Source organism: Chionomys nivalis, chromosome 9 (genome assembly GCF_950005125.1).
Source record: "Chionomys nivalis chromosome 9, mChiNiv1.1, whole genome shotgun sequence".
Lineage (NCBI taxonomy): Eukaryota > Metazoa > Chordata > Mammalia > Rodentia > Cricetidae > Chionomys > Chionomys nivalis.
In genome coordinates, this window is record NC_080094.1 from 5159061 (window position 1) to 5183782 (window position 24722).

Consider the following 24722-nt stretch of genomic DNA (forward strand, 5'->3'; position numbering starts at 1 on the left):
ACGTAAGAGAGGGACAGGTTTCACTTTACTGCTCTGTGAGGCTAATGTCAATTTTGAGAAAAGCTTCAATCACCATCCACCCACCTGGCTGACATGGCAAGGTAGCTTCTTGTACAAAGGCATTCCTGCCCTCCTCCTCCTGCTCTATTCTAACCCTCACATATTCACAAAGCACCAAGACATCAGCAACATGCTGGACTTGTTTTCTGTGTGGCTGGCATCCTCGTACTAGACTGGGCCCTCCAATCTTGCCTGTTTTCTGCTCTGGCACTCTCTGATCTCTGTGGCACAGCATCAGGCAGAGAAAGGCTTTCTGTCTGCTTGTTTAAAGAGGGAATTAACAGACAGGGACATCTGACATCAGCAAGGCTGAGAGAAAAATTCCTGACAACCCTCTGGGTGTGGCTGCAGAATCTTGAGGGCTCCCCACCATGGGTGGTAACCTGTGTAGACAGCGCACAGTGTGACTTCCACATGGACTGTCCAAATGTGTGGGGAGGTAACCTGTGTAGACAGCACACAGTGTGACTTCTACATGGACTTTGCAAATGTGCTGTGACACTGCTGTGAATAAATCACCAATGTAGTTAAGTCTCTCGAAGACTCTTGTTATTATGGTTTTCTCAATAAACGGAAACTGAAATATAGCTGGTACCACAGAGGCAATTGTGAAATGCGACAGAAGACTTTCAAATGTGACAAAGTGATTTAGAAGAAAGCAGGAGACAGCTTGATGGTCTGGGCACGACCAATGGTTTCTTAAGCAGGAACTATGATGAGTATAAAGGAAAGTGAGTACAAAGGGACTCTGGGTAAGGTTAAGAAGCTCAGTCCATTGAAGGACTGGTTCAGAAATCAAAGTCAAACCTAAGGAAAGATATTTCCAACACACATAACCAACCAGGGACTGACATCCAGAGTGAAGTACAAGTCATTAGGAAGGGGGTGGTGACTCGGCAGAGGCAGGCAAGAGACTAAGAACTCTGAAGAAGAGGATGCCAGCTACTGTCCAGGTGGCAATCTGTATGCGGACAGGCGCTCAGCTTCAAGGCAGACACGGAGATTCAGACCCTGCCTCTCCCACAGACTGACAGGGAAGAAATCTTGTACACCACTGCTGTGGGCAGCAGCTGGCACAAGTACAACTTTGCAAACTATTTGGCAGTAAAGTCACAGTGAACACATGCAAACCTAATGGCCCACCCTTTTTTCTCTTGGGCACAGAGATACTGAGCAAAAAATCATCCAGATGTTCCCCAGAGGACACAGGATGTTCATACAGCAGCCTGAAATTGCCCTAAGCTGGAAACAACTGCCCAATGTCTGTCAACAACAGAAGGGACAATTATACAGTAAACAGTATCCATTTCTTCATTTTCCAACTTTGTGATCTGACACTAACATACACTAGCATTGTGAATGCATCTTTTGCAGCTGTTTGGGATGTACAGACAATTTAAACATGTGATATAGAGTAGCAGCCAGACACAGAAGAGTAAATAGGGTGGTCAGTTGGCAGAATGCCTGCTTAGCATATGTGGGTTCAATTCCCAGCATCGAACAGGCCGGGTGGTGTCAGTATATTCTAGGGTGAGAAGGGAGAGAAAGGAGGTTATCCAAGTCACCTTCGTCATCAACCACAGAGTTAGTGTGAGGTTAGGCCGGCTACAGAAGACAGAGACAGGGGAGGACAACAGAGAAAACAGAGTAATAAAGTGCTGCACAGTATTTAATCTCAGCACGGGGGACGCAGAAGCAGGCAGATCTCTTAGAGTTCAAGGCCATACTGGTCTACAAATAGAGGCAGCCTGGGCTACATAGTGATAGCTTGTCTCAAAAAATAAAACAAACAAAAGCACCTGAAGTCGGCTATTAGGATGGGTTACCCGTGGGGTGGCAGCAGCTGTGCCTCCCAGAGTGTCGAGCACAGGCTTTGTTCTTTCTGAGACAACCTGGGAGAACCCCTGTGCTTTCCTATATGCACACTGTGCTTCAACCCAAAGTTCGTGTCTAGGCATAAGTTACTGACAATACTCACTGAACAAAAAATAAAGATGATTTCTAACTCTGTCTGGTTTCCATCTCTGTGGTCATGTTCAATTCTTCTCAGTTACAAGTATGCACTAGGTCTTTGCAGTGCTGGCAACTGAACCCAAGGCCTTGAACATGTCAGGGAAGTCACTATCACAGCACCGCACCGTTTGTGACATTCTGGCATAAGGATTTGTTGCTCGTAAACCTGTTTATTTTTAAAATTGCTATGGTACAGAGAAAGAACCCACAACAAAACCAATAGTCTCAACACATGGCACACTGTCCTGACAGACCTTGCTACCTGCTAGCTATGAACACCACGTCTACCCCTGGAATGAAGAGAAATGCTTGAGTCTGCCATGGACTCTGAAAAGGTTTAAATTAGTGGTCAACTGAAACAATGGAACACATGCATAAAAACCCAGATCTCTGAGCAACTAACCCATCACAGTACTAGATGTGTGGACTCAGACTTGTCAATTCTCGAACTTTGGAGGCTGAGGAAGGGGACTGCTGTGAGTTCAAACCTGGGCTATAGAGTGAGACTCTGAGCCCCTGCCTCATAAAGAAAATACAAAATGAGAACAAAGCATGCCTAATCTCTAGAACCCAGGGTGACCCCAACTACTGCAATTGATTGGTCCAGCCCATGGGGGACCACTTCTGCTCCCTTTGGGCAGTCCCTGAATGGATCTGGGGGGGTCCTGCAATTCATGACTTTCACCTTCATCAAGGTCAAGAGCTCTTATAGCTTCCAGCTACTTTGGATTTCAACCTAAGGGCAGTTTATAGGTAAATGTACTATGCTTGGATGGGTGCTCCCTTTATTTGGGAGCTGACTATGTTCTGTGAAAGCAAGTTATTTAGCTTGAGGCCCGTACTGTCAGGCCTCAGTCCCCATCCCACTGCCTCAAAGAGTCCTTCATCAGGCCTCAGCTTCCAACTCTCTTCCCCAGAGGGGCTCTCTTGGACACCTTGCACACATGCTTACATCTATCTCATTGCTTTCTTCATGTCTCTTATTATTATGTGAAATGATCCTATTTATCTGGAGTTCACTGCCTGACTTGCTCAACAGAACAAGCATTCCAGGAAAGCAAGGGCTGTGTCTATCTTCTTTAGACTGGCTCCTTGAGTCTGGAACAGTTCCCAATAAATATTTTGATGAATCTGAATGAAATGAATAAACACAGAACCAATCTGCAGAGAATCCCAAAGGCACCAAGCAGCTTCTCTCACCCACTGTCAACATGCTAACACTCTGAAGGAGGAGAAGGGGAGTGGTCTGACCCTTCCCTTGCCAAGGACTAAGTTTGGGGGTTTTCTTACAGACAAACCATACCCACATTGCATCCCCCTTGAGCTATTTTTTTTTCTCTTCTAGAAATCTTTATTATTTTTAATCCTGTGTATATCTGTGTATAGGCATGAACAAACAAGTTCAGCTGAGTTCAGAGGCCGGAAGTGTTGGGCCCCCTGGAGCAGAGTCCCAGGTGGTTGTGAGCACAGTGTGGTGCCGGGAATGCACTCAGGTCCTCTGGAAGAGCAGTGTATGCTCCTCCTTGCTAAGCTGACTCTACAGATTATTCTGTTCATTTCTGATGGCCTTGGATGAACAACGTTTACAAGAGGAGAGAGGAAAGCAGTTTCAACACTGAGAGGCATCCTTTCTGGAAAGGCACTATCTACCAAGCAACATCTCTCCAGAAACCCCACTGCAACAGAGACTCTGGCTGTACTCATCTGCTCAAATCTCCTTCAAGGACACAATCTCAGAGACTATTTCAAACAAGTTGGGTTCTAACCAAAAACAAAATTCTGTTTTTGTTTGCCCTGAACAGAGGAAACCCCAAAGATGCAGGGATACTTACTAATTTCTATAAAGAGTTCATTTATGTTTATTGCATTTTTTGCGCTGGTCTCTACAAAGATGGCATGAATGGAATCAGCGTAGTCCTTAGCATCTCTCTCCATGACTTCTCTGGAAGGCAACAATTGCTAATCAGAGGGTCTGTCCCTTAACACCTTCCCCTTACCCCACCCACACAGAAGGATCATCCACGGCATGAGCTCAGACAGTCCTTCCAGTTACATGATTTTTGTGACAAGGTTTTCTCCAACCCCCATATTAAAAAGCCCTCCCCCTCAACAAAACAAGGTCCCTGCTCTGGGAATCAAATGTGTGGTGCACTGAAACTACCAATAAAATGCACTTTTTGTATTCTATTACTCTGTGTCATAGCAGCCTGAGAGGCAATGATCTCAGATAATGTCATATGTGATACCACTATGGTTTGAGTAAATTACACGCCTGTCTACATGTAATATAATTAACTCCAAATGTCTTTAGTCTTCATTTTAGCTTGAAACTTCAGGGCCAACCACATAACACAAGACATTTTTCAATGTCAAAGATAAAATAAAAGCTAGACTTACCATGGATGTGGCTCATTAGAAAAAGAACATGTAATCGGTATGGGAATCTCTTGTCTAATAACTCACCTGACGTCGGTAAGATCGCATTTGTTCCCAGCAATGGCAACAACAATGCTAGGGGGGCCATGCTGGCGGAGCTCTCTCACCCAGTTCTTGAGCGTTGAAAACGTCTCCTGCAACATGAAAGGAGAGTAGCTAGAGGCCTGAGCAACAAATGATGGTGTCTAAGAATGAATGAATAAAAAGTCTTACTTCTTTTGTGATGTCATAAACGATGATGGCTGCTGCTGACCCTCGATAGTACATCGGTGCCAATGCACGAAACTGCAGAGGGGAAAGGAAGCAATGAAACTGTGACAGCCAGTTAAGGATGTCCTCTTAGCAGACTTTGAAGTCCATTATCCCTGCACAAAAGGTAATCTTTCTCTGAAGTCACAGAAGATGACATAATGCTTCAGAGCAAACAAACCTGTAATTACTAAAGGCAAAGACTGATGGTAGTGCTGAAATGTCCCAGAAGACAGTCTAGAAAACAGCTTTATAGGAATTGAATATGGGACTATAAACAATTGTTTCAGCTAAGAAAGCTTTTTAATTGAACTCAACATTATATTCCCCAAATTCATTTGTTTAATAGTCTTTTACCAAACTAAGGAGATAAAAACACTGCTATAGCCATAGTGGTCGAGGATACCACAGGAAGGCACATACAATTAACTAATCTGGGATCATAAGGGCTCACAGAGACTGAACGGACAACCAGGGAGACTGACCTTGGCACTCTGTATATATGTTATAGCGGTGTAGCTTGATCCTCTGTGGGACTAACAGTGGCAGCAGGGGTTGTCTCCGACTCTTTTAATGGCTTTTGGGACCCTACTCCTCATACTGGGTCATCTTGGCCAGTCTTAACACATGGGGAGGTACTTAGTCTTACTGCAACTCGATATGTCATGTTTTATTGATACTCATAGGAAACCTGCCCTTGTCTGGATGGAGACAGAAGAGGGGGGTTGGGAGTAGGAGTGGGGTGGGGTGAGAGGGTCTGGGAGGGGAGGATGGGGAGGCTGCTGCCGGGCTGTAAAATAAATAGATGAATTAAAAAACAAAACAAACAACCCCCCCCCCGAACCCACTGCTGTAAACAGTTTTTCTAGACATGAATGCACATTTGAATTTACTAGAGTGAGTGTGCAACTTGCTTTTCTGACATCTGCATGCATACGTCTCACTGCATTCCAAGTGTCATATTGCAGGCAGTTTCTGCTTCCTCTCCCAACACACTAGAGAGGGACTTAGGGAAAGGCTTACCCTCAGAGTGAGGGTAATTCAGCAGGCCATTTCCTTGGAGGAGCTTGGGATAGAAAATGTGAAGCTCTTTCCTCATTCAAATCAGGGTCTTGGCCAAATGTTCTAGTGTGGCTTCCCCCCATCAAGTGTCATGTCTTCATCTTATACCCTGACTTTGAAATCTGGTACCCAAGAGTGATACAAAGTTCCTGTACTGTATCCTGATCCCTTTGCAGTGGTTGGCTGGCAGATACTATCCTCAGAGAGCACGGGGTATACATGAGAACACATACAGCCTGCTTGTGACACTCAAATGTCTCTGAGTTCACAGTCAACCTTCTGATAAAGTAGTGATATTCTAACTGGAACGTCCATGAGGGAAGACATCATGACTGCTAGGGCCTGGAATGAATCTCATGCACTACAGCATAACCAAGAGCTACAAGCCAGTTCAGTCCTTTCTGCCCGACAAACATTTAAAATGTTGGACTGACTTATACAGTGAAAGAGAATGAGACAGCGGCATGTAGGTAGAACTAGGATCAAGGTCCTAGCTGCCTCGCTATGGATGTACTTGTGGTGGCAACATCCTTTAGAGGGTCATTTCTTTCTCTACAGTTTTGTAAGGGGAAATTCACACCAAGAAAAGCAGATTGCAAGTCTACAATGTGTAAGCCAACAAATGTAAATCCCCTTGTACATCACAAAGACAAAGCATTTCTGTCAACACAGACAATCCCCAAGATCTCTAACCTTGATAATACTTGCCCTCGAGTCCATCTGCAGATGGAACACAACCACAGTATTGTTTTTTTCCCCTTTGTGTTTATAATCTGCATAGAATACCCTTTTCTATTCTCTTATTTTCTTTTCTCTGTGCTGAGGTGTGTACATTTCTTTAGGCACCACTGCTAAGGTCTGTCACGTGGCAGTTCTGCCACCTCTGCCTGCTCAGTGGGGTGCTTGGTCCTTTCACAACTAAGAACATACCCTGTGTCTGGACACAGGTCTAGGGCTTTGCTGCAGATTTGTTCAAAATTTAAAAAATGCTCATCCTTCCTTTCTTCCTTTCTCTGCAGTGACTAAGTTTTAGTACCCCTAACTGGTTTCAAATTCCTGACACTCCCACCTCAATCTCCTGAGTGAAGGGCTCCTGGCTTATGCAGTGCTGGGAATCAAACTCTGGGTTTACTGTGCCTGGTCCCAGCCCCCTTCTCTTAGCTTTTTACTATACTTTTATGCATTATTTATTAGGTGGTTGTTCTTACAAATACGATATATTTTTTTCTCAATACACTTCTAATTTAAATGTATTAAATGTATGCTTCCTATAAAACATCAGAATCTTAAATGAATCGAACCTTGTCTATTAGAACCTTATTTAAATTTAACCTTGTCTGCTTCACCATTTTTTGGCTGCTGTTGCTAAATGCTTGAAATGCACAAACTAATTGCTGAGTGAAATAACCAGAGTTGAGAAGAAAAAAAAATATGCTCTTCCCCCTCTATCACCTGTACTGCTTATTCTTTCTTTCTCTCTTTTTTTTCCAGATAGGAATTCTCTGTAGCTTTGGAGCCTGGAACTTGCTCTGTAGACCAGGCTAGCCTCGAACTCACAGAGATCCACCTGCCTCTGCATCCTGAGTGCTGGGATTAAAGGCGTGCACCACCACTGCTCAGTTCATTATTTATTTTTGTAGGATATGAGTGGCCACTCTGTGACTGTTACTACTGAACTCTTTGCTCCCACTTTTTCTAAGACTACTTTGATTTTGTATCTGGAAAACGATCTAGGCAGACTGACTTGTTTGCATGCCCACAGCATGCTAAAGAGTCTGTCTATTGGCCTGCCTCACTGCTTCTGTAAGAAGTCACCCCATTCCTACTGTTCTCCTGCATACAATATATCTCTGGTTATTTGAGGATTTTTCTCATTATCTTTGCTTTTTGGCAGTTTGAGTAGGGTCCTGGTTGTACTTAAAGATTTACTGAAACTCTTAGATTTGAGAGTAGATGTCTCATTAAACACTGGAAGAGTTCAGTCATCAATTACAGAAATATTGTCTTTAACCTGTACCCCTTCTTCATTCCTTCTGGGTGCCAGCTCTGTTTTACTCAGCCAACCACATCCATAGACTGTTAAGACTTTTCTGGCTTCTCCTCCTCTGGTTCCCAAACGATCTGTTCTACTATCCACTCAGTCACCTTTGCTTCCCGACAGTGTGGCTTTCAATCTTGGTATTTTCATCATATACTTCATGAACCTCCATTCTGCATAAGCTTCCCATCTGTAGTCAATCTGCCATTCTTTGAACCTTTGGACATATTTAAAGGTATATTTTAAATTCTATGGCTGTATATTTTCATCGCAGGGTCATCCTCTGTTCTCATTTCTCCATATATGTCACAATTACAATGGCACTCTGGCCATGTCCCCCACACTGCCGTTTTGAAGAGCAATAACTCTTATCACTTCAGCTGATTTTGTGCACTGCTAGGATGGCTCTGTGTGGGTTGGTTCCAGGACACTGTCTCTCCTCTGACTAAGATGCTTCATCAAAATGCATCACATCAAGGAGTGAATCAACACCCTCTAATGTAGCAGACTGGGTTTAAACTCCAGCGCTGCTGTAAGAAGCACCAGTGAGTCTCTGCTCAGTCTGGTCATCCTGCTGATTTCTGTTGGGTTTTGCAATGTCCTCTCTGCATATTCACTTAGGCATGAGGGGGGCTTCTCACCAGACCTGAGGGTTCTCTTTTCCGGGATGTGTCTTCCCAGGCTTTGTTGATCTTGTCTAGTGCCCTAGCACTCTCGGACAACATCTTTCTGTATCGTAATCTTAGAGACTTTTTTTTTTTGACAGGGTTTCTCTGTGTAGCTTTGGCTGGCTTCAAACTCAGAGATCCGCCTGCCTCTGCCTCCCAAGTGCTGGGACTAAAGGCATGCGCTGCTACCACCCGGCATAAAGATATTTTCTGCTCAGCTCCTTGCTACTCTGTGCCACACTCTAGGTGTGCATGTAAGGCCTGGATTATGACCTTGCAATGCTGCTTCAGCCTTAGTTACTAGTTGTTTGGCAGCACTTTCAAAAGGCTACTTGTACAGACTCATCCAACATTTACAAGCTAGGGTGGCCATTCTGGGTGACACTCCTGATACTGACTTAGCCAGGGTGGCCATTCTGGGCAACACCCCTGGATACTGACTTGGAAAGTCTCCCATATTGTTCTGGTGAAGAAAGAAGATGGACACATAAGAAGAGTCCAAATATGTCATCACATCTGTACCTCAAATCTGGCTCTGGATTAGGGGACAGCAAACATTCGCTGTTGAGGAGCAGACAAGAAATAGCTTTAGCTCTTTGGCCCTCTGTTTTGTGTTATAGTATTATTGTATTTTTGGACCAGGATTACTGTAGAGTAAAGCACAGACAAAAATGAACAGATAAGCATGCCCACGTTCCAATAAAACTTTATTTATAAGAATGGATGGTTGGTTCAACATGGCCCCTGGTCTGGCAATCCCAGCTCTGGATGCTCTTAAGCTGTCCTTGTCCCAATTTAAGCACTAACAACAACTGCTCATTATGAACACTGTGAGAACTGTTAAGACTTCATGCTGTTCTGACCTTTGTGGAACAGTAAGGCAGAACAAGTACAGGAAAACACAGGGTTGTAAAATGGTTGTTAGAGGTGTGGCTGAGAAGCCTTCTAGACTGTCATACAGTTAGGAGGCACTGGGGATGCTGCGCTGCACTTATGATGTGCATTCATGGTAGCCATCTGTTTACGTGCTGTGGGGCTGTCTTGACACACCCCAGGAGTCTTAGTGAAGGGTAAATGGAACAAATGGTGACAAGATGAGCTCACTCAAATTGCAAACAGTGGAGAAAGGACTCACAAGTGCTCAGTCTTAAGAAAATATATTTAATCATGAAAACAAGTTCATTTAATCTGGCATTTGAGAAACCCAGGTTTATCTTTACAGCAGAAGCTGATTTTTAGAGGAGTCTGAGTCAGTGAGGAGACAGCCTGGGGAGATGCTTCTGCTAGAAATGGAAGAGAGCACAACATGGGACCTTTCATTTCACAGTGGACTCTCGTGGGCCTCACAGAGACAGTCGCTTTGAAAAAACATCTGAGAGCTCCAGTCTGCTTTCCTGGGCGCTTTTTAACCCTTTGATATACAAACCATTGTCTTCTCAGCACTTTTTTCCTTTGACTGTAACAAGCTCCCGCAGTCAGGGACTCACATACCATTCAATTCTTACTTGCTTCCATCAACTTAGTGAAATCACTTTGCGATCATTGGAAACTTGTCAGAAAACCCATCTTTCAGAACTACACATGGCAAGAGATGTGAGGGTCAAAGGGAGAGGACGTTTGTTCAGTTCATCAAAAAGCCTTTCCATTTTGCGATGGTTTTGGGTCCCTACCACAAAACTCTACCCTACAGAGCGCTAAGCAATAAACACACTACCATGGACACTTATCACTGGAGTCATGTACTACCCACAGTGGGCAGAGAGGCTCTGTCCTTATCTGTCAGAAGGGGGGCTACCAACCAGTCAACTAAGTACAAACATCAATGCCATGTGCCAAGGGCTGGAGCACATGCAAAGGCAGTCCCTGACACTGAAAGAGGCCACAGTCTAAATGGAAGATAGAAAAGTAAGAAAATCGGTAACAATCCCATGGCCAAGGGCAAGCAAAGACTGCAAGACACAGTTCATTTACTGTCACCCAGCTAACCCCTGGGCATTAGTTTGCCTTTGGGTACTGTGCCAACACTGGGACTACAGCAGTAAGCAAGATACTGCAGGCCTAACTCTTAACATTTACATCTTGGTTGGTAGAAGTTGTCAATAAAGGTAGACAGATAAGCAGACATTACTACTTGTAAATGAGCGTCTTGAAAATAAATACTGACAAGGATAGAGAATGAACCAGGCCCTGCTCAGGTACAGGGAGGTAGGGAAGCCCTGAGGAATGACATTTAGCCTGAGGCCAAAAGCTGGTAAGGAGCCTATGAGTGATAGAGGGGTATGCCAGTGAGAAGAGTCAGTATATGTGAAGGCCTGATGGCAGGTATGCATATAAGGACCTGCATGGAGGCCAGCATGTAGGGAGAAGAGTGGAGCAGAACACATGGGCACAGATAGAGGTGAGGGTCAGCAAGAAGACAGCAGAGTCTGATCAATGTTCCCTACAGTGTCTGGGTTCTCTGAGTAGTGACATAAGTCAGAACTGGGAGGAGAAAAACAAGGGCTGCAGAACACTTGAGAGACAGTGAAGGCAGCTGAAGCCAGGCGAGTGGAGAGCCAAAGAACTGAATGGCCACCAGAGCTGTCAGGAAGAACACAAGACGACCTCTAGATCTGAGTGTAAAAAGCACAACTTTATGGCAACAGGGTGGTTAGGACAGCTCCTCTCAGGTAGTAGAGGGTAGGTTCCAAAGCCTAGATAGTTATTGGGCCAAATACGGGAAGACAGACAAGAGAATGTAGAGCTGTGTGGTACACTGGAGAAGAATGCACGTTTACAGCCCCAGAGCAGATTGGCAGGAAGAGGTGGAGTGGCGTCTAGCTATAGCTCCCATACAGAGCCTAGAAGATCTAGCTCTAAATGAATGGGCAAATCCTTGAATGAACCCTAAAATCTGGATCCCTGGGCATGTCTTTCTGCACAATGACAACTGGCCACACCCTGTCTTCCTCTCGATTCTCTTCCTGTTTCAGGGTCTCCTGGTCAAGGGCCCTGTCCCTGGCCTGGACTTTGAGCATCACCTGCCCAACTCTGGGCTGCAAGATGGTACTTCAGTCAAGGAAAGACAGATTGTACAACAGAGCAGCACTCTCTGCTGAAGAACCAATTGGAAGTGGGCAAGTAAGAGGCAGGCAAAGCAGACACAGTCCTCAGGCTCCTGTGACCATTTGAGGGAGGCTCATGCCTAAGCATTCATTCTATTTTCATGGTACAAACAAGTCACATGATAATGGAGCCTGTGATAATCGCAGCATGTGAGCATCAAATATATCTGAAGGGTAACAGAAACCTGGGATCCAGGAGAAGGGCACATCTATCACTACTAGGGAAAGCCCATGTGTTTGGCTAACAGCACAGTCCCAGGGCAGTGTGTAGATCCATCCGTAGGACTTGGGGAAGAGTACTTCTGCAGGATGGAAGAGTGATGGTTACAAAGGGAACCACTGTCCTAACTCCCAATTCTAGATGCACACAGGCCACCAACAAAAGGGTGGCAGCTCTCATAAGTGACACACGGCATTCAAAACTAAAGGTAGCAAGCAGCAAGGCTGAGGCACATGACCTCTGCTCAGATGTGCACCCTAGCTTGGTGCTCTTCCATCTGTCAGGCTCTACCTGTCGTTCTAGATAGAGTGTGATGACAAACTATTTTTCCCGATTCCCTCTGCTGCACTTTGAGGAGGCGAGGACAGAATTGCGCATCTGTCAGGCACTCTGTTTGCATAGAATCATTTGAAAACAAAATTAAATTGTAGCTGAATAATGTGATGACTGCTGCAGGACCTCACCAGGGAAACTGGATTTAGTGCCAGAATGGTATCAGGCTGAGGGTGTGCTTCTGTTTCTGCTCCCTATTCCTTGTCTATTCCCATAACTCCCCAGTTCCCACCTTGTGCTACAGACAGGCTCCCTGTCAGGCACTTAAGAGCCTGTTGCAAGACACTGCATTAGCTAATCTGTCCACTTAAACCTAAAGTTTATATGCTGTAAAGTTCCCTCTTTAGCTTTTAAAAGGAGACTATAAATGAGCTGTGCTTAATTTTCCCTTTCTACCACTAATTCTTTTACATCTTTACTAGAGGACAGAGCCCCAAATCACATACTCTGCTCAAGGAATTTTATCAGGCCTGTTAGTCAGCATTTACTTTAAGACACTAAAAAGTATAAAAACGCCCTCAGTGCCCATTATCACTTTCTCCATCAGTGGACTTTGTGGCTCTAATTGAAAAGAAAAAGGCTGGCCCACGCAGATGGAAGCAAATGCGTCTCTGGTGCACAGAAGTGAGGAATGGTGGACGACAGGGACGCTGACAGTTTAGTTGGAGCTGTAATTTGGTTTGGGCCTCAGAAAAACATAGTAAATTAAAGAGTGACTTACTCGTTCTTGTCCAGCTGTATCCCAGATTAGGAATTTATGTAGCTCATTTTGGTACTGGACAGTCTTGGTCATAAAAGATGCCCTATAAAGAGAGACCTAAATGATCAGAACACAGTCATTTAAAACCCGTGTCCAGCCCCAATTGGAATCATCACTTAGATTTGCACTCAGACTCCCAGTTCCCCACTACATCCTCACCATGTCTCTCTGGAGTATTCAGGGATGGTCAGACGCTGGCTGCAGCTTCTGTCAAAATAAAGCATTAGGCACATCTGCCTGACAGAAGAGGAAGCCTGAGTTCCACATCAAAGAACTGAGAACCAGTAAGTTTCCCTTGTAAAACTCACGGTGCTGTCACTCACACAGGTGGGTGTCACAGGAAAGCTTTCTTTAAAATAGGCTTATTTTATCATTGTGTACCCATGCACTTACAAGGCAAGCACTTTTACCTGCTGAACCATTTCACTGGCCCCATGAGAAAGCAGTCTAAAGACCACCATGCTCAGGGACCTGTGCACTAGTCAATAGCACCTCAGACCATTTTGGGTTTCTCTTCCAGTTCTCAAACCACGTGCCACATAAATAGACAAGTAAGAACCAGGGTAACACTGGAGTTCATAGAATTATGATGCCAAAACAAAAGAGGACAAGGATGGCTTCTGGGACAGCTGAATCAAGGTGACCTCTATACTGGATGATCACTGCTTTTGGAACACAAGCTTCTCACCTGATGCTCAGCGTCTGCCATGGGACATTTCCCAACCAACGGTTACACTCCGTTTCTGCTATTTGGGGACCCTAGGCATTTTGAAGGACTGTGAAACTACCAGGTGCCTGTATGTTTCTGAGGAGCCCCAAGGCCACAGCACAAACCTGCCTCTCTCAAGTTCTGGGGTGCAGGCTTGGCTCCAGTGCTGCTTTCTGTCCTCTGTGGAGGTTCTTGTCTTCCCACTTTGCTTCAAAGGACTCAGAAATGGCCCTTTGGGGTAAACAACCAAGTTGTGTATTTTTAAAAGGTGTGTTTCCCTTTGTAGCCTAGGCTAGTCTTGAAATCACAATCCTGCCTTAGTTTCTGAGAGTTGAGATTTAGGTATGAGTCAGCATGCCAAGCCCGAGTTGTACTCTTAAACTACACCCCAAGCACTGCAATCTAGACAATGAACTCAATGGGTAGACATTCTCAGACACGCGAGAGAGCCTTAATCAGAGGTGATCTTCAAGAGAGTGCATTAAGAGGACTTCTGGAAGAATACTGCTCCTCAAGAATCAGAATTCTTAGAAACACTTATGTAAATTCATGGCCCAGCAGGCAGCCTCCCAAATGGCTGTTAGGGATGGAAAGTGAGAAGCAAGACCTGGCTACTGTGGGTGCCATCTGCTCCATGGAGCCCCAGGGAAAAGCTTTGTGGTAAAGGTTCTCTATAAAGTTCAAGTGTAAGGAGCTTTTGAAGAGTCACTTTGACTAAATCAGGGTGTGCAATAGGATTCCTCACTTCGGAAAGATCTGGCAGTCAGAAGCCACAGTACTGGAGAAGACGAAGAGAGAAAACATGTCTATGCAGGTGTTATTGGTTAGAGGCAGCTCAGGAAATGTTCAGTCGAAACTTTCCAACATGTCCTCAAAGATTGCCACTCAGTTCTCATCAACTGCACTGTGGTGTTACATGAGCATGGCAGCAAGTGGAGCAGACAGATGGTGACTGGAGGACAGAGAGGCCAGGCTGTACTCCTAGTGGACAGAAAGCCAAGGAAGGAAGATGCAGGGATCAAAAGTTGTTTCCTTAAGCTCAGAACTCACGCCAAGTCCAGTCTGCCTCCAACCAGTTTCCTTTAATGAAAACAGGCTTCCATGAGTAAGAGAACACAAACACAGCACTGAGGTATGCAGTGTCTAAAAAGAAGCCCCAGCACCCACACAGCTCTCACTGTACATCCTCCCAGGCTACCCACAGCTCTTCCTCTGTAGCAGGACACTGTCTGCAGCTTTTCTTTGCTGTCCTGGAACTTAGTCAACAATTACTGTGGTTGCCCACAGACTACTTGGCAGTCCATTAGACACACACACACAAACACACACACACACACTACAGCATAAAGAACAAGTGTCACTCATACGTAGAGGCAGATAAGGCTCTGCTCTAGCTTGACCAGAATGCAGCAGAAGGAAGTGGTGCAGCGGGGCAGGAGTGCCTTGTTGAGGGTCCTACCTGCCTTGTGCTCAGTTACCAGCCTCAACTCCTGTACTAGCTGCAGGAGTCAAGCAAAACCTGGGATTGCTGTAGACACTCATTCTGCTCCCCCACTACAGTGGCCTTTGCAGTTCATTAGGAAGAAGTCATAGTACTGTATGGGGTTTGTCTGTTGCTCTCTCATGGGTTGAACCAGGAGCCTCTTCCAACCTCCTAGTCCCAGTGTGTTACTCCCTCACCTCTCCTCCTTTGAGCTCCATCATGGTCTCTCTACTTTATAGCACCAAGCATTGCATACCTGTTCACTGTAAGAGAGTGAAATACTGATTTACCTCAAATCACTTCATCCCTGATACACAGGTTTGGTTTCCTCCTGTAGTAGCAGTACTACAGATCAGAGTCAGACTTGGGAGTAACACTGCCTGCTGCTTCTCTCAGTGTCCCTGCTAGGTTCTGGCTAGCACCAGGACAGAGGTTGTCTACCAGACTCAACCATAATTTCCTGCCAAAGCTATAGTGCTGTCTACTGAGGACAGCACTTTTCAAAATTGAACTAACAACAGAGACACATTATCACAGAACACAAGTGTCTAACCCCACATTGGTCCCAACTTCTAAGTTGTCAGTCACAGACACCAAACCCCCCTTTAACACCATGTGATTATACCTATCTTTTATTAACTTGCATCCAATTTTGTAGTAGAGTTGTCTCGCTCTTCATTTTATATTTAATCTACATCCAAACCTTGGCCCCTGAAATAAATTCATAGATTGGACCCCTAATCTTGGGGTGGCTTTACTCCAATTATCTGCCATCATTACTTCAACTCTAGGATCACTCCTCTAACGTTCAAGTTAAATGATCCAGAGGGTATGATAGCTTCAGTGTCTTGCATCTGAAAAACAGGCACTGGCTCCTTGCCATTCAAAGGATACGTTTCTATTTCCCAGCCTGCCATTTACTTGTCTGAGAACCTTATTTTTCACTACTAAACTGTCTCTCTTCAGTCTGTCTAGGCAGATCTTATTACCTCTTTAATCTAAAATCCCTACTAGCATTATTTCCTAAAGCTAGAATGCCTTTCATATGCTTCTCCATTTTTCATGACATTCTAAAAATATGACTCTCGCGCAGATCAAGCAGTCACGATCTTTGATCAGAGTACGAGTTCCCAATGAAAATACTCGCTACAAGGTGTTTTCAAATCGTTTCTTCTTTAACTTCAGCAACTTGTTTAGCTCTCCTGAAATACTGCTGTGCAATGACATCACCGCAGACTGCCTCCCTTGAGACCTTTCTGGGCTCCTGAGGTGCAGTCACCCCCCACTGTGCATTCTAAAGATGAACAATTCAGTACATCTTTTTTTTTTTTTTTTTTTGATTTTTCGAGACAGGGTTTCTCTGTGGTTTTGGAGCCTGTCCTGGAACTAGCTCTTGTAGACCAGGCTGGTCTCGAACTCACAGAGATCCGCCTGCCTCTGCCTCCCAAGTGCTGGGATTAAAGGCGTGCGCCACCACCGCCCGGCAACTCAGTACATCTTTAAATGAACAAAAGGCCATAACTTGGATCTCAAGGTTAAATGTGCTGATGACACACTGCCAGACACAAACCAAAATGGATGTGAAGAGACAAACACAGATGACCCTTATAGGTCCTCTAACAGAGACACCAAAGGTCTTGGGAAGGTGTAGGGCAGTGCAAAGGCCGTTTGGGGCTCTGAGAATTTGCTGAACAGAGAGAGCATCTGTCTAGAGTAAAGTTTTTAAAGCCTAGATGTTGTTGCCTGGGCATGGTAGTGCATGCTTATAATTTGGGAGAGTAAGATGGGAAGGGAGTATCCACAAGTTCCGTGAATGTACATACATCCTCCACGATAGACCTCTCACCATTTCCCTATCCTCATCATCCGAGCCTAGCCATGCAAAAAGACTAGCTGGCCACACTATCGCTGCCACCCATTCACATCAGCAGGCACACAAAAGGTTGTTCTCTAGGGTCATGTTAAATCCATACAAGCTCTTTATATTCTCTACCTTGGTCATATATTCAAAATAAATATTGAAAATTTAAGAAAACATTTATTTAAACAGAAAAATATCTAAAAAGTTTTGCTTCTCCTATCCTATAACTTAAAGAATAACTTCTAACCCTTTCACATCATAAACAAAAAAATCAACAATAACAACAAAACTAGCTGCTTCAGCTAAGTGTTGACTGCTGTCATATCCTCTTCCTATTTGTTCATGTGTGAACCTATTTAGCTGGACTGTGAGCTTTTGGATTGTGAGCCTTCATCATTACTGCTCAGGCCAGAGCCATGAATGGGACTGCTGGGATCCAAGGGCAGCCAGTAGGATCCCAGCTATCTTTTCCAACACTTGGGCTTCCAAAGTCTTGTACAAACACTGACTGGTAGGCAAAAGGGGTAACCACATCACTGCCTCTGAGAAACCCAACTGGGAGGGCTGGTCCCAGGGACAGAAATGTACAAGACAGCTATTCTGGAGATATTCACACCAAGGCTCTCTACAAGAGCAACCATGAGGGGCCAGGGCCAGAGAAGGTGATGTGAAGATGGAAGGAGAGAGTACAGTGATAGGCCTTGAAGATGGCAGAGGAGGCCACAAGCCATCGTAGTCACTAGAAACTGTAATAGGCAAGACAACAGGCTCTCCCCTCAGAACCTAGAAGGAAGCAGCATGGCCGACACCCTGAGCTTAGAGTTAGGGAAAGCTGATTTGGGACCTCTGATCTCCTGGACTACAGGTGAAAACATCTGTGTTCTTCAAGGTTCTGCAGTGATTGGTCACAGCAGCTGGGGGAGACGAACACATGCAGACTTTCTGAAGAGTAAGGGAAGTTGTTCCTGGAAGTCAGGAGGGACAGTGTAGACAGTGGAAAGAGCAAGTTCATAGAGAGCAAACTTGGGCCAAAGCAGAGCACTAAGAACACTGCAGCAGCCCTGCCTGAGCTGGGCTAGACAGGGTGGGGTGGGTACCGTGTTAGGAGGCCACAGAGAAGGATCTGGGCAGGAAGGCACTGGGGATGAGGGCATTCTGTGAGCTAGTGCCCCTCTACAGAGGTATCTTTCTGCCATGGCCGCACTCTGTACTACTGCTGAAGGCATATACTAACAAACTACTCCCTCTTCTGAAACCAAGCTATGCCTAAGCATGGTGTTGGTAAAATCAAGTACTTGCAGGTTTTGTAGATGAGCTTCACTTATTGTTTATCTGTGTATGATCTGAACTCAGCTGCATGCACTGCTTTAGAAAATGAGAGCTAGGATTGGTCACAATGACAAAAGAGCAATGCTAGCTAATGTCCTTAGTGGACCATGGTGTGGGTAACGGATCTCGCAGGGCGGAGACACAAGTGAGCTTGAGATATAGTTGCTAGGGCTGGGGAGATGGCTCAGAAGGTAGAAGTACTGGCTGCTCTTCCAGAGGACCAGGGTTCAGCTACTAGCACCTCCATGGTAGTTCCCAAACCATCTCTAAGTCTAGTTCCAGGGGATCTCCTGAACTCCACTAGGTTTGCACACATGATACATATAAACTCAGGTAAGCACAAACATATGCACATAGTTTATTTTTTAAAGAATACATACAGGACAGAGTGAATAGGACAGAAGGAGAACAAGGGAAGGAAGGCTAATGCAATGATCCTGGACAAAGAAGGGCAAGCTTAATAGGAAGAAGGGGTAGTTGGAGACTGATATCCAAAAGTCACAGGGTTTTGACTGGGATGAGGACAGGAGCAGTTTCAGTAAGTCTGAGGCAGGTTTTCATGTGCTTAGGCAAATATGCGATGAAATATTTCAGCAATTTCCAAATTGTAATTGTGGTCCTCAGGTTTCTGATAGAATATTGATATGCTTCAGTACCTCCTATGTACAAACTCCTCCTACTGCTTCTCAGGCCAGCTGCATCCTCTCCTGGAAACTCAACTTGATCAGCTTCCTCAGAAGTACTGCAGGTTTATAGTCTCTACCAAACCCTCCTTATTTTTGAAACACTGATAGTAATACTTCAGGCTGATCTTTTTTCCCTTCTACACTGCACCCACCTCACCCAATAGATTATGAATATGTGTATTCAAGTTGCATCACTGTACTCAGTGAACAGTGTCACGGGAGTTAACTGTAGTTTGAAATTTACAGGTGCTATCTGTAGGACAGAGTCCTAGAAGTGGAGCCATCAGGCAAGACTGAAGAAGACAGACAATATGCACTGGATGAGAAGCAGACCTTCGAGGGAGTCTTCCAGCGTGGCTGATCAGGTTTGATAGTATGTGCCACAAGATTAGTCAACTCACCTTTCTTTACTTCAACTATCTCATTTGAAAACGAGAAATGACTTCTTATGTGTTTCCCCACAGTTCAGGTATTTAAGGCGTTGGTACCCAGGTGACCTTACTGAGATGTGCAATGGACCTCCGACAGGTGGGGCCTAAGGTGGGCCTTAGTCTTGGGGGTATGCTCTCCAAAGAGACTGAGAATTCTAGTCTCCTCTTGCTTTGCTTCTCAGCATGAGGACATGGAGCCTACTCACTACACTCACCCACCCTGCTGTTCTGCCTCAGCACAGCACTGAGCAGAAACACAACAGGGTCAACTGACCAGCCAGTGCAGCCTCCAAAACCTAAAGTCAAAACAAGCATTCTTTTTTTTTTTTTTAAATAATTACCTCAGCTATTTTGTTCTAGTGACAGAATGATGACTAACACAATGAGGGTTTACAAAACTGTAATTTATTGAGGTATTGCTCTGGTTAGCCTTGATTATAAACCTGACATGGCCCAGAGTAATCTAAAATGATAAGGCTGTGAAAGACTGCCTTGACTGATGATTGATGTAGGAGGGCCCATCCCACTGTGGGTAACATCATTCCTAGACAGTTGGAGTTAGGCTGATAAGAAAACTAGTGTGTGTGTGTGGGGTCGCTGGAGAAATGCTCAGCTATTAAGGCCATTTCTTGCTCTTCCAGAGCTCCCCAATTCAGCTCCCAACACCCCTAACAAATGGCTCACAGCCATATGTATTTTTACCTTCAGGGTATCAGACACCTTTTCCTGGCCTCCACAGACACCCCCACATATGTAGCATATATTTACTCAGGAAGATGGAAAGACTAGAAGAGAGATCTAGCAACTGAATCCCAATTGTAAGCATTTCATGGTATAAAACAGTCCTGCTGGCAATAGATAGAAGGTTCAGTTGGTAGAGTGCTTACTAAACAAGCATGAGAAACTGAATTTGAATGCACAGCACTCATGTAAAAGCTGTATGTGGTAGGGTGTGTCTACAATCCCAGCACTAAGAAGAGGGAGTCAGATGAATCCCTAGGGCACACTGGCTAGCCAATCTAACCAAATTGGTGAGCTTCACGTTCCAAGGGAGATTTTGTTTCACAGATAAGGCAGGAAGAAATTGAAGGAGCCTTTCTGTGTTAATCTCTGGATCCCACACGCAGAAGCACATAGTATGTGTTTCTGGTGCTACTCTTACAATCAGGCCTAGCAATGCTTATGTGTGTACTCTGATATCCTGACTAATGATATCCTATCTTTTAGATGCCAATCAAATGATGACCCTCCAGTCTCCAAGCTTGAACATTCTTCATGCCCATTAGATCAGACAGGTTGAATTTCCACACCTAGAGAAGAGAGTCTCCAACAGGAAGAAGCTTCAAAAAAATGCATCTTCAGCCAACATCAACCCTTAAGATTAAGGGATTGGAAGCTGGGTGTGGTGGCTCACAACTGCAATTCTTGTTACTGGGAAGCTGAGGCAGGAGGATCACTGGAAAGTCTGAGGTCAGCCTGGGCTACATAGTTGAGTTGCAAGTCAACCTGGGCTGCAGAGTGAGACTCTGTCTCAAAAACTAAGGACAACAAACCTTCAAAGAGATAATCTAAGTCTCAAAAGGAAAAATTGAGGCTGAGGAGAAAGATAGGGAAAAGTTAAGGGGAAATAAGGGGAATAGGGAGTCTCTCATCTCTGTTGCTGAGAAGGTCTTTTCAGCAAGATTATGAGCCATGTCTACAGTCAAATATGTTTTGGCTTGTTACCTAAGTTTTTAACCAAGGCTTCCTTTGACCCATGATTTTATCTCAAGGCCTGTGAAACTGTACCATACACTTCATAAACCACTTTAAAGTCTTACAGTCAACAACAAGAATGAGTAACATTTCTACCCAATTTTTTAAGTCTTTGAACAATGTAAGTGAATGTGACTTCAAAAGCTGTGAAGTCCATATAAACAGCTGCTAAGACATGGAACTGTGGCTCTGTAGAGAGCTGGTAGCTGCTCTGGAGTGTGCACTACTGTTCTTCTTTTACACGTCTAACATTCATTCTTAATGCTCTGTACTTATATCTACATGAAAGCCTTTCCTTAATAAACTCAAACCCTGTTTCAAAAGGGAAACAGATAAGGACTAGTGAGATGGCTGAGTGGGCACAGGTACTTAACACAGAGTCTAAAACCTTGGTTCCATCCCCAGGACCCACACAGGAACTGTAAACTGTCCTCTGACCTCCACATATATGCTGTGTTCTATATGTGTGACACAAAAGTGTGGTGGTCTGAATAGGAATAGCCCCCATAGACTAATGTGTTCCAATGCTTGGTCCACAGGGAGTGGCACTATTGGGAGGTGTAGTCTTGTTGGAGTAGGTGTGGCTTTGTTGGAGGAAGTGTGTCACTAGGGGGTGGGCTTTGAGGTTTCAGAAGCTCAAGCCAGTTCACTTCCCTGTGGATCCAGATGTATAAATTTGCAGTAAAAGTCAAATTTCAAGTCCAAGAATCTTGGTGAACCCAAGGGATATTATGCACTTTGCATATCATGATAAACAGCAGGCCTCTGAAGCAGCTGGAGACTAAAGACACACATTACATACACAGACATCATAGGTAGAGGTGGGCTGTTCAACAGAAACACAGGTACCAGGGTTCAATTGAACAGTGTATTACAAAGTACTTGAAGCAGCAAATAGGGCACTGCTTAAGCCAGAGTACACAAGCTGGAGTACACATCTGGGACAGACACTCCTCCAAAGTGAGGAGGGGAGCACTACAGGCCGTGAGGATGGAGTCCACGGGAGCTAAATCACTACTTACAAGGCATCGGATAAAAGCATAAAGGCAAACTCTGAAGGCAATACAGAGCCTGAAACTGGAATGTGCATTCAGCAAAGCACCGCTCAGAGATTTGCAAGGAAGAACAACCGGCACTCTTACCAACCCTCCACAGGATGGAGGGAAACAGCTCCAGGGTGGTGGAGCTCATCAATGCTGGCAAAACTCACACAGGGTTAGCCACTATACTTCGGGAACTAATAGGCCCAAATAAAACATGGGGCTTGAAGGACAAACCTACAATTAATTTTAACAAATCTCAAACTTGTCTTAAATCAACATCCTCCTACTCACGTTAATGTCTTGATTAAGTAACACAATGCAATGTAGCTGGCAACATGACCTGGCCATGAACATATTTAATATCTCCTTAATATCCTTATGTATCACAATCTTTCTCTTGCTAAGGCACTGCCATTTAAACACAAGTCCAGAAGCATAGTGGCATATGTCTGTGACTATAACACTCAAGGCCAGGGCAGGCAGGAGAAATGTGAGTTAAAAGTCAGCCCGGGCTACATAAACAATTTCAGATCAGTGTGTGCTACATGGTAGAACTCACTGTCAAAACAAAAACAAAAAACATAAAAGTACTCCTAAACATCAAAACAACATACATCTGAAGTACCCAGAACAGAATTAGGCTTACAAGGTGAAAGAAGCCAAGAGGTATCACAGGGCAGAAGGAACAGTCTTCTGAAAAGTCAAGCACTGCAGGAAAAAAAAAAACAAAACATAAATGGTATGTTTTCTTCAGCTTGCCCAGTGAAGAAGCTGCAGCTCAAACTATTTAAAGTAGCAGGCACAGGGAGAGCCTTCCCAAACAGTGTTAACTTTGAAGCAGTGTGTCTTTGGATCATAAGTATCAAAAATTCTCAGGTCTGGGGTCAGCAAGATGGCTCAGTGAGTAGAGGTGATTTCAACATGAGCTTGCAATCTGAGTTCAATATCCAGATGCAGGTAAAGGTGGCAAAGATGGAAAGAAAGAACCATTCTATGAAGCTGTCCTCTGACTTCCACGTGTGTGTGCTCTGAGAGTCCCTTACCAACAGCAACAATAACATGAGTCACGATCAGGGCTGGTAAAATAGCTATTCAGTCAGTAAGGGTTTTGCCATACAAGTACAGAATCTGCCCCGCCAAATCCCATCCACATAAAAAGACTGGTGTGGTGGAATGAGTTTACAGTCACAGTGCTGGGGGAATCTCTGGCATACACGGGAGCCTGCCTCGCCTATAATCAGGAAGCCTCAAATGCCAATGAGAGATCCTGTCTCAAAAGCAAAAACAAAGATGTTCAGGATTGTTTGACAGTTGTATTTACAATTAAACATTGGAGAAGGGTGATGAAGTTTGGTTAAAGAGTATTCCTGTGTGTTACACAGGAGGATATATTATATATTAGTCTTTGGTTAATCAACTATATACTTAAGTTTAATCAAAATCAACAAAAAAGGAGACGAAGTTTGGATGTGACTCACAGACGTGTGTGCTCGTGCGGAAACACACGTGCATGGGTACAATCACAGGCCTTAGGTGTTCTAGAAAAGTATTTTTGCTACTGAGCTGTAACCCCAACCCTACAGGTAGTCTTCTATGTAAATAAAGGTGGAAGTAGTGGCTCATGCCTGCAGTCACAGTACTTGAGGATGGAGCTAGATGAAGGCTCATCATGAATTTGACACAAGTATGGACTACATATATAGTTCTAGGCTACAGTATGAGAATCTGCCTTTCAAAGAAAAAGAAAAGGCCTGTGTAGTAGTTTGAATGAGAATGGCTCCATAGGCTCATATGTTTGAATGTTTGGTCCACAGTTAGTAGAACTGTTTGGGAAGGGTTAGGAGGAGTGACCTTGTTGGAGGAGAGAGATGTGGTCACTGGAGGTGGGTTAGGAAGTTTCAAAAGCCCACACTAAGCCCAGCTACTGTTCTAGCACCATGCCTATCTGCCTACCACTATGATGATCATGCTAACACTATAAAAATGAAAAGCCCCAGTTAAATGCTTTCTTTTTACAGCGTTGCCTTGGTCATGGTGTCTCTTCACAGCAATAGAACAGTAAGGAAGACGACAGCATGCTAGCACAGGACTGCTCATTACTTTTGGGATTTACTTGGGAAAATCATAAGTTAAAAGCCAGCCTGAGCTACAGAGTCATTAAGGTTAACCTGGGCAACTTGTGAAATTGTCTCAAAATAAAAACACAAGACTCGGGCTGGAGAGATGGCTCAGAGGTTAAGAGCATTCCCTGCTCTTCCAAAGGTCCTGAGTTCAGTTCCCAGCAACCACATGGTGGCTCACAACCATCTGTAATGGAGTCTGGTGCCCTCTTCTGGCCTGCAGGCATACACACAGACAGAATATTGTATAAATAATAAATGAAACAGAATATTAAAAAATAAATAAAAAAAACCCAAAAAAACACAAGACTCTGGGAATAGCGGATATAACCTATTGCATAATACTTACTTAGAATAGGTGA

At 44.5% G+C, this 24722-nt stretch overlaps 1 protein-coding gene across 4 annotated transcripts in view; it reads right to left on the reverse strand.

The window, feature by feature from the left end:
• Positions 1–24722, reverse strand: part of Rab22a (RAB22A, member RAS oncogene family) — a 49414-nt gene that overhangs the window by 7120 nt on the left and 17572 nt on the right. Inside the window, exons 2-5 of one of the 4 annotated variants that reach the window (XM_057780700.1) lie at positions 22887–22948; positions 12905–12986; positions 4723–4794; positions 4537–4643 (exon numbers count right to left, since the gene is read on the reverse strand). In XM_057780700.1, the coding sequence (XP_057636683.1) occupies positions 4537–4643; positions 4723–4794; positions 12905–12976 (251 nt within the window). In that variant the 5' untranslated portion in view covers positions 12977–12986; positions 22887–22948. Of the gene's footprint in view, positions 1–3905; positions 4016–4536; positions 4644–4722; positions 4795–12904; positions 12987–22886; positions 22949–24722 lie in introns of all 4 variants that reach the window. The other 3 variants (XM_057780698.1, XM_057780697.1, XM_057780701.1) reach the window with 3 other exon arrangements.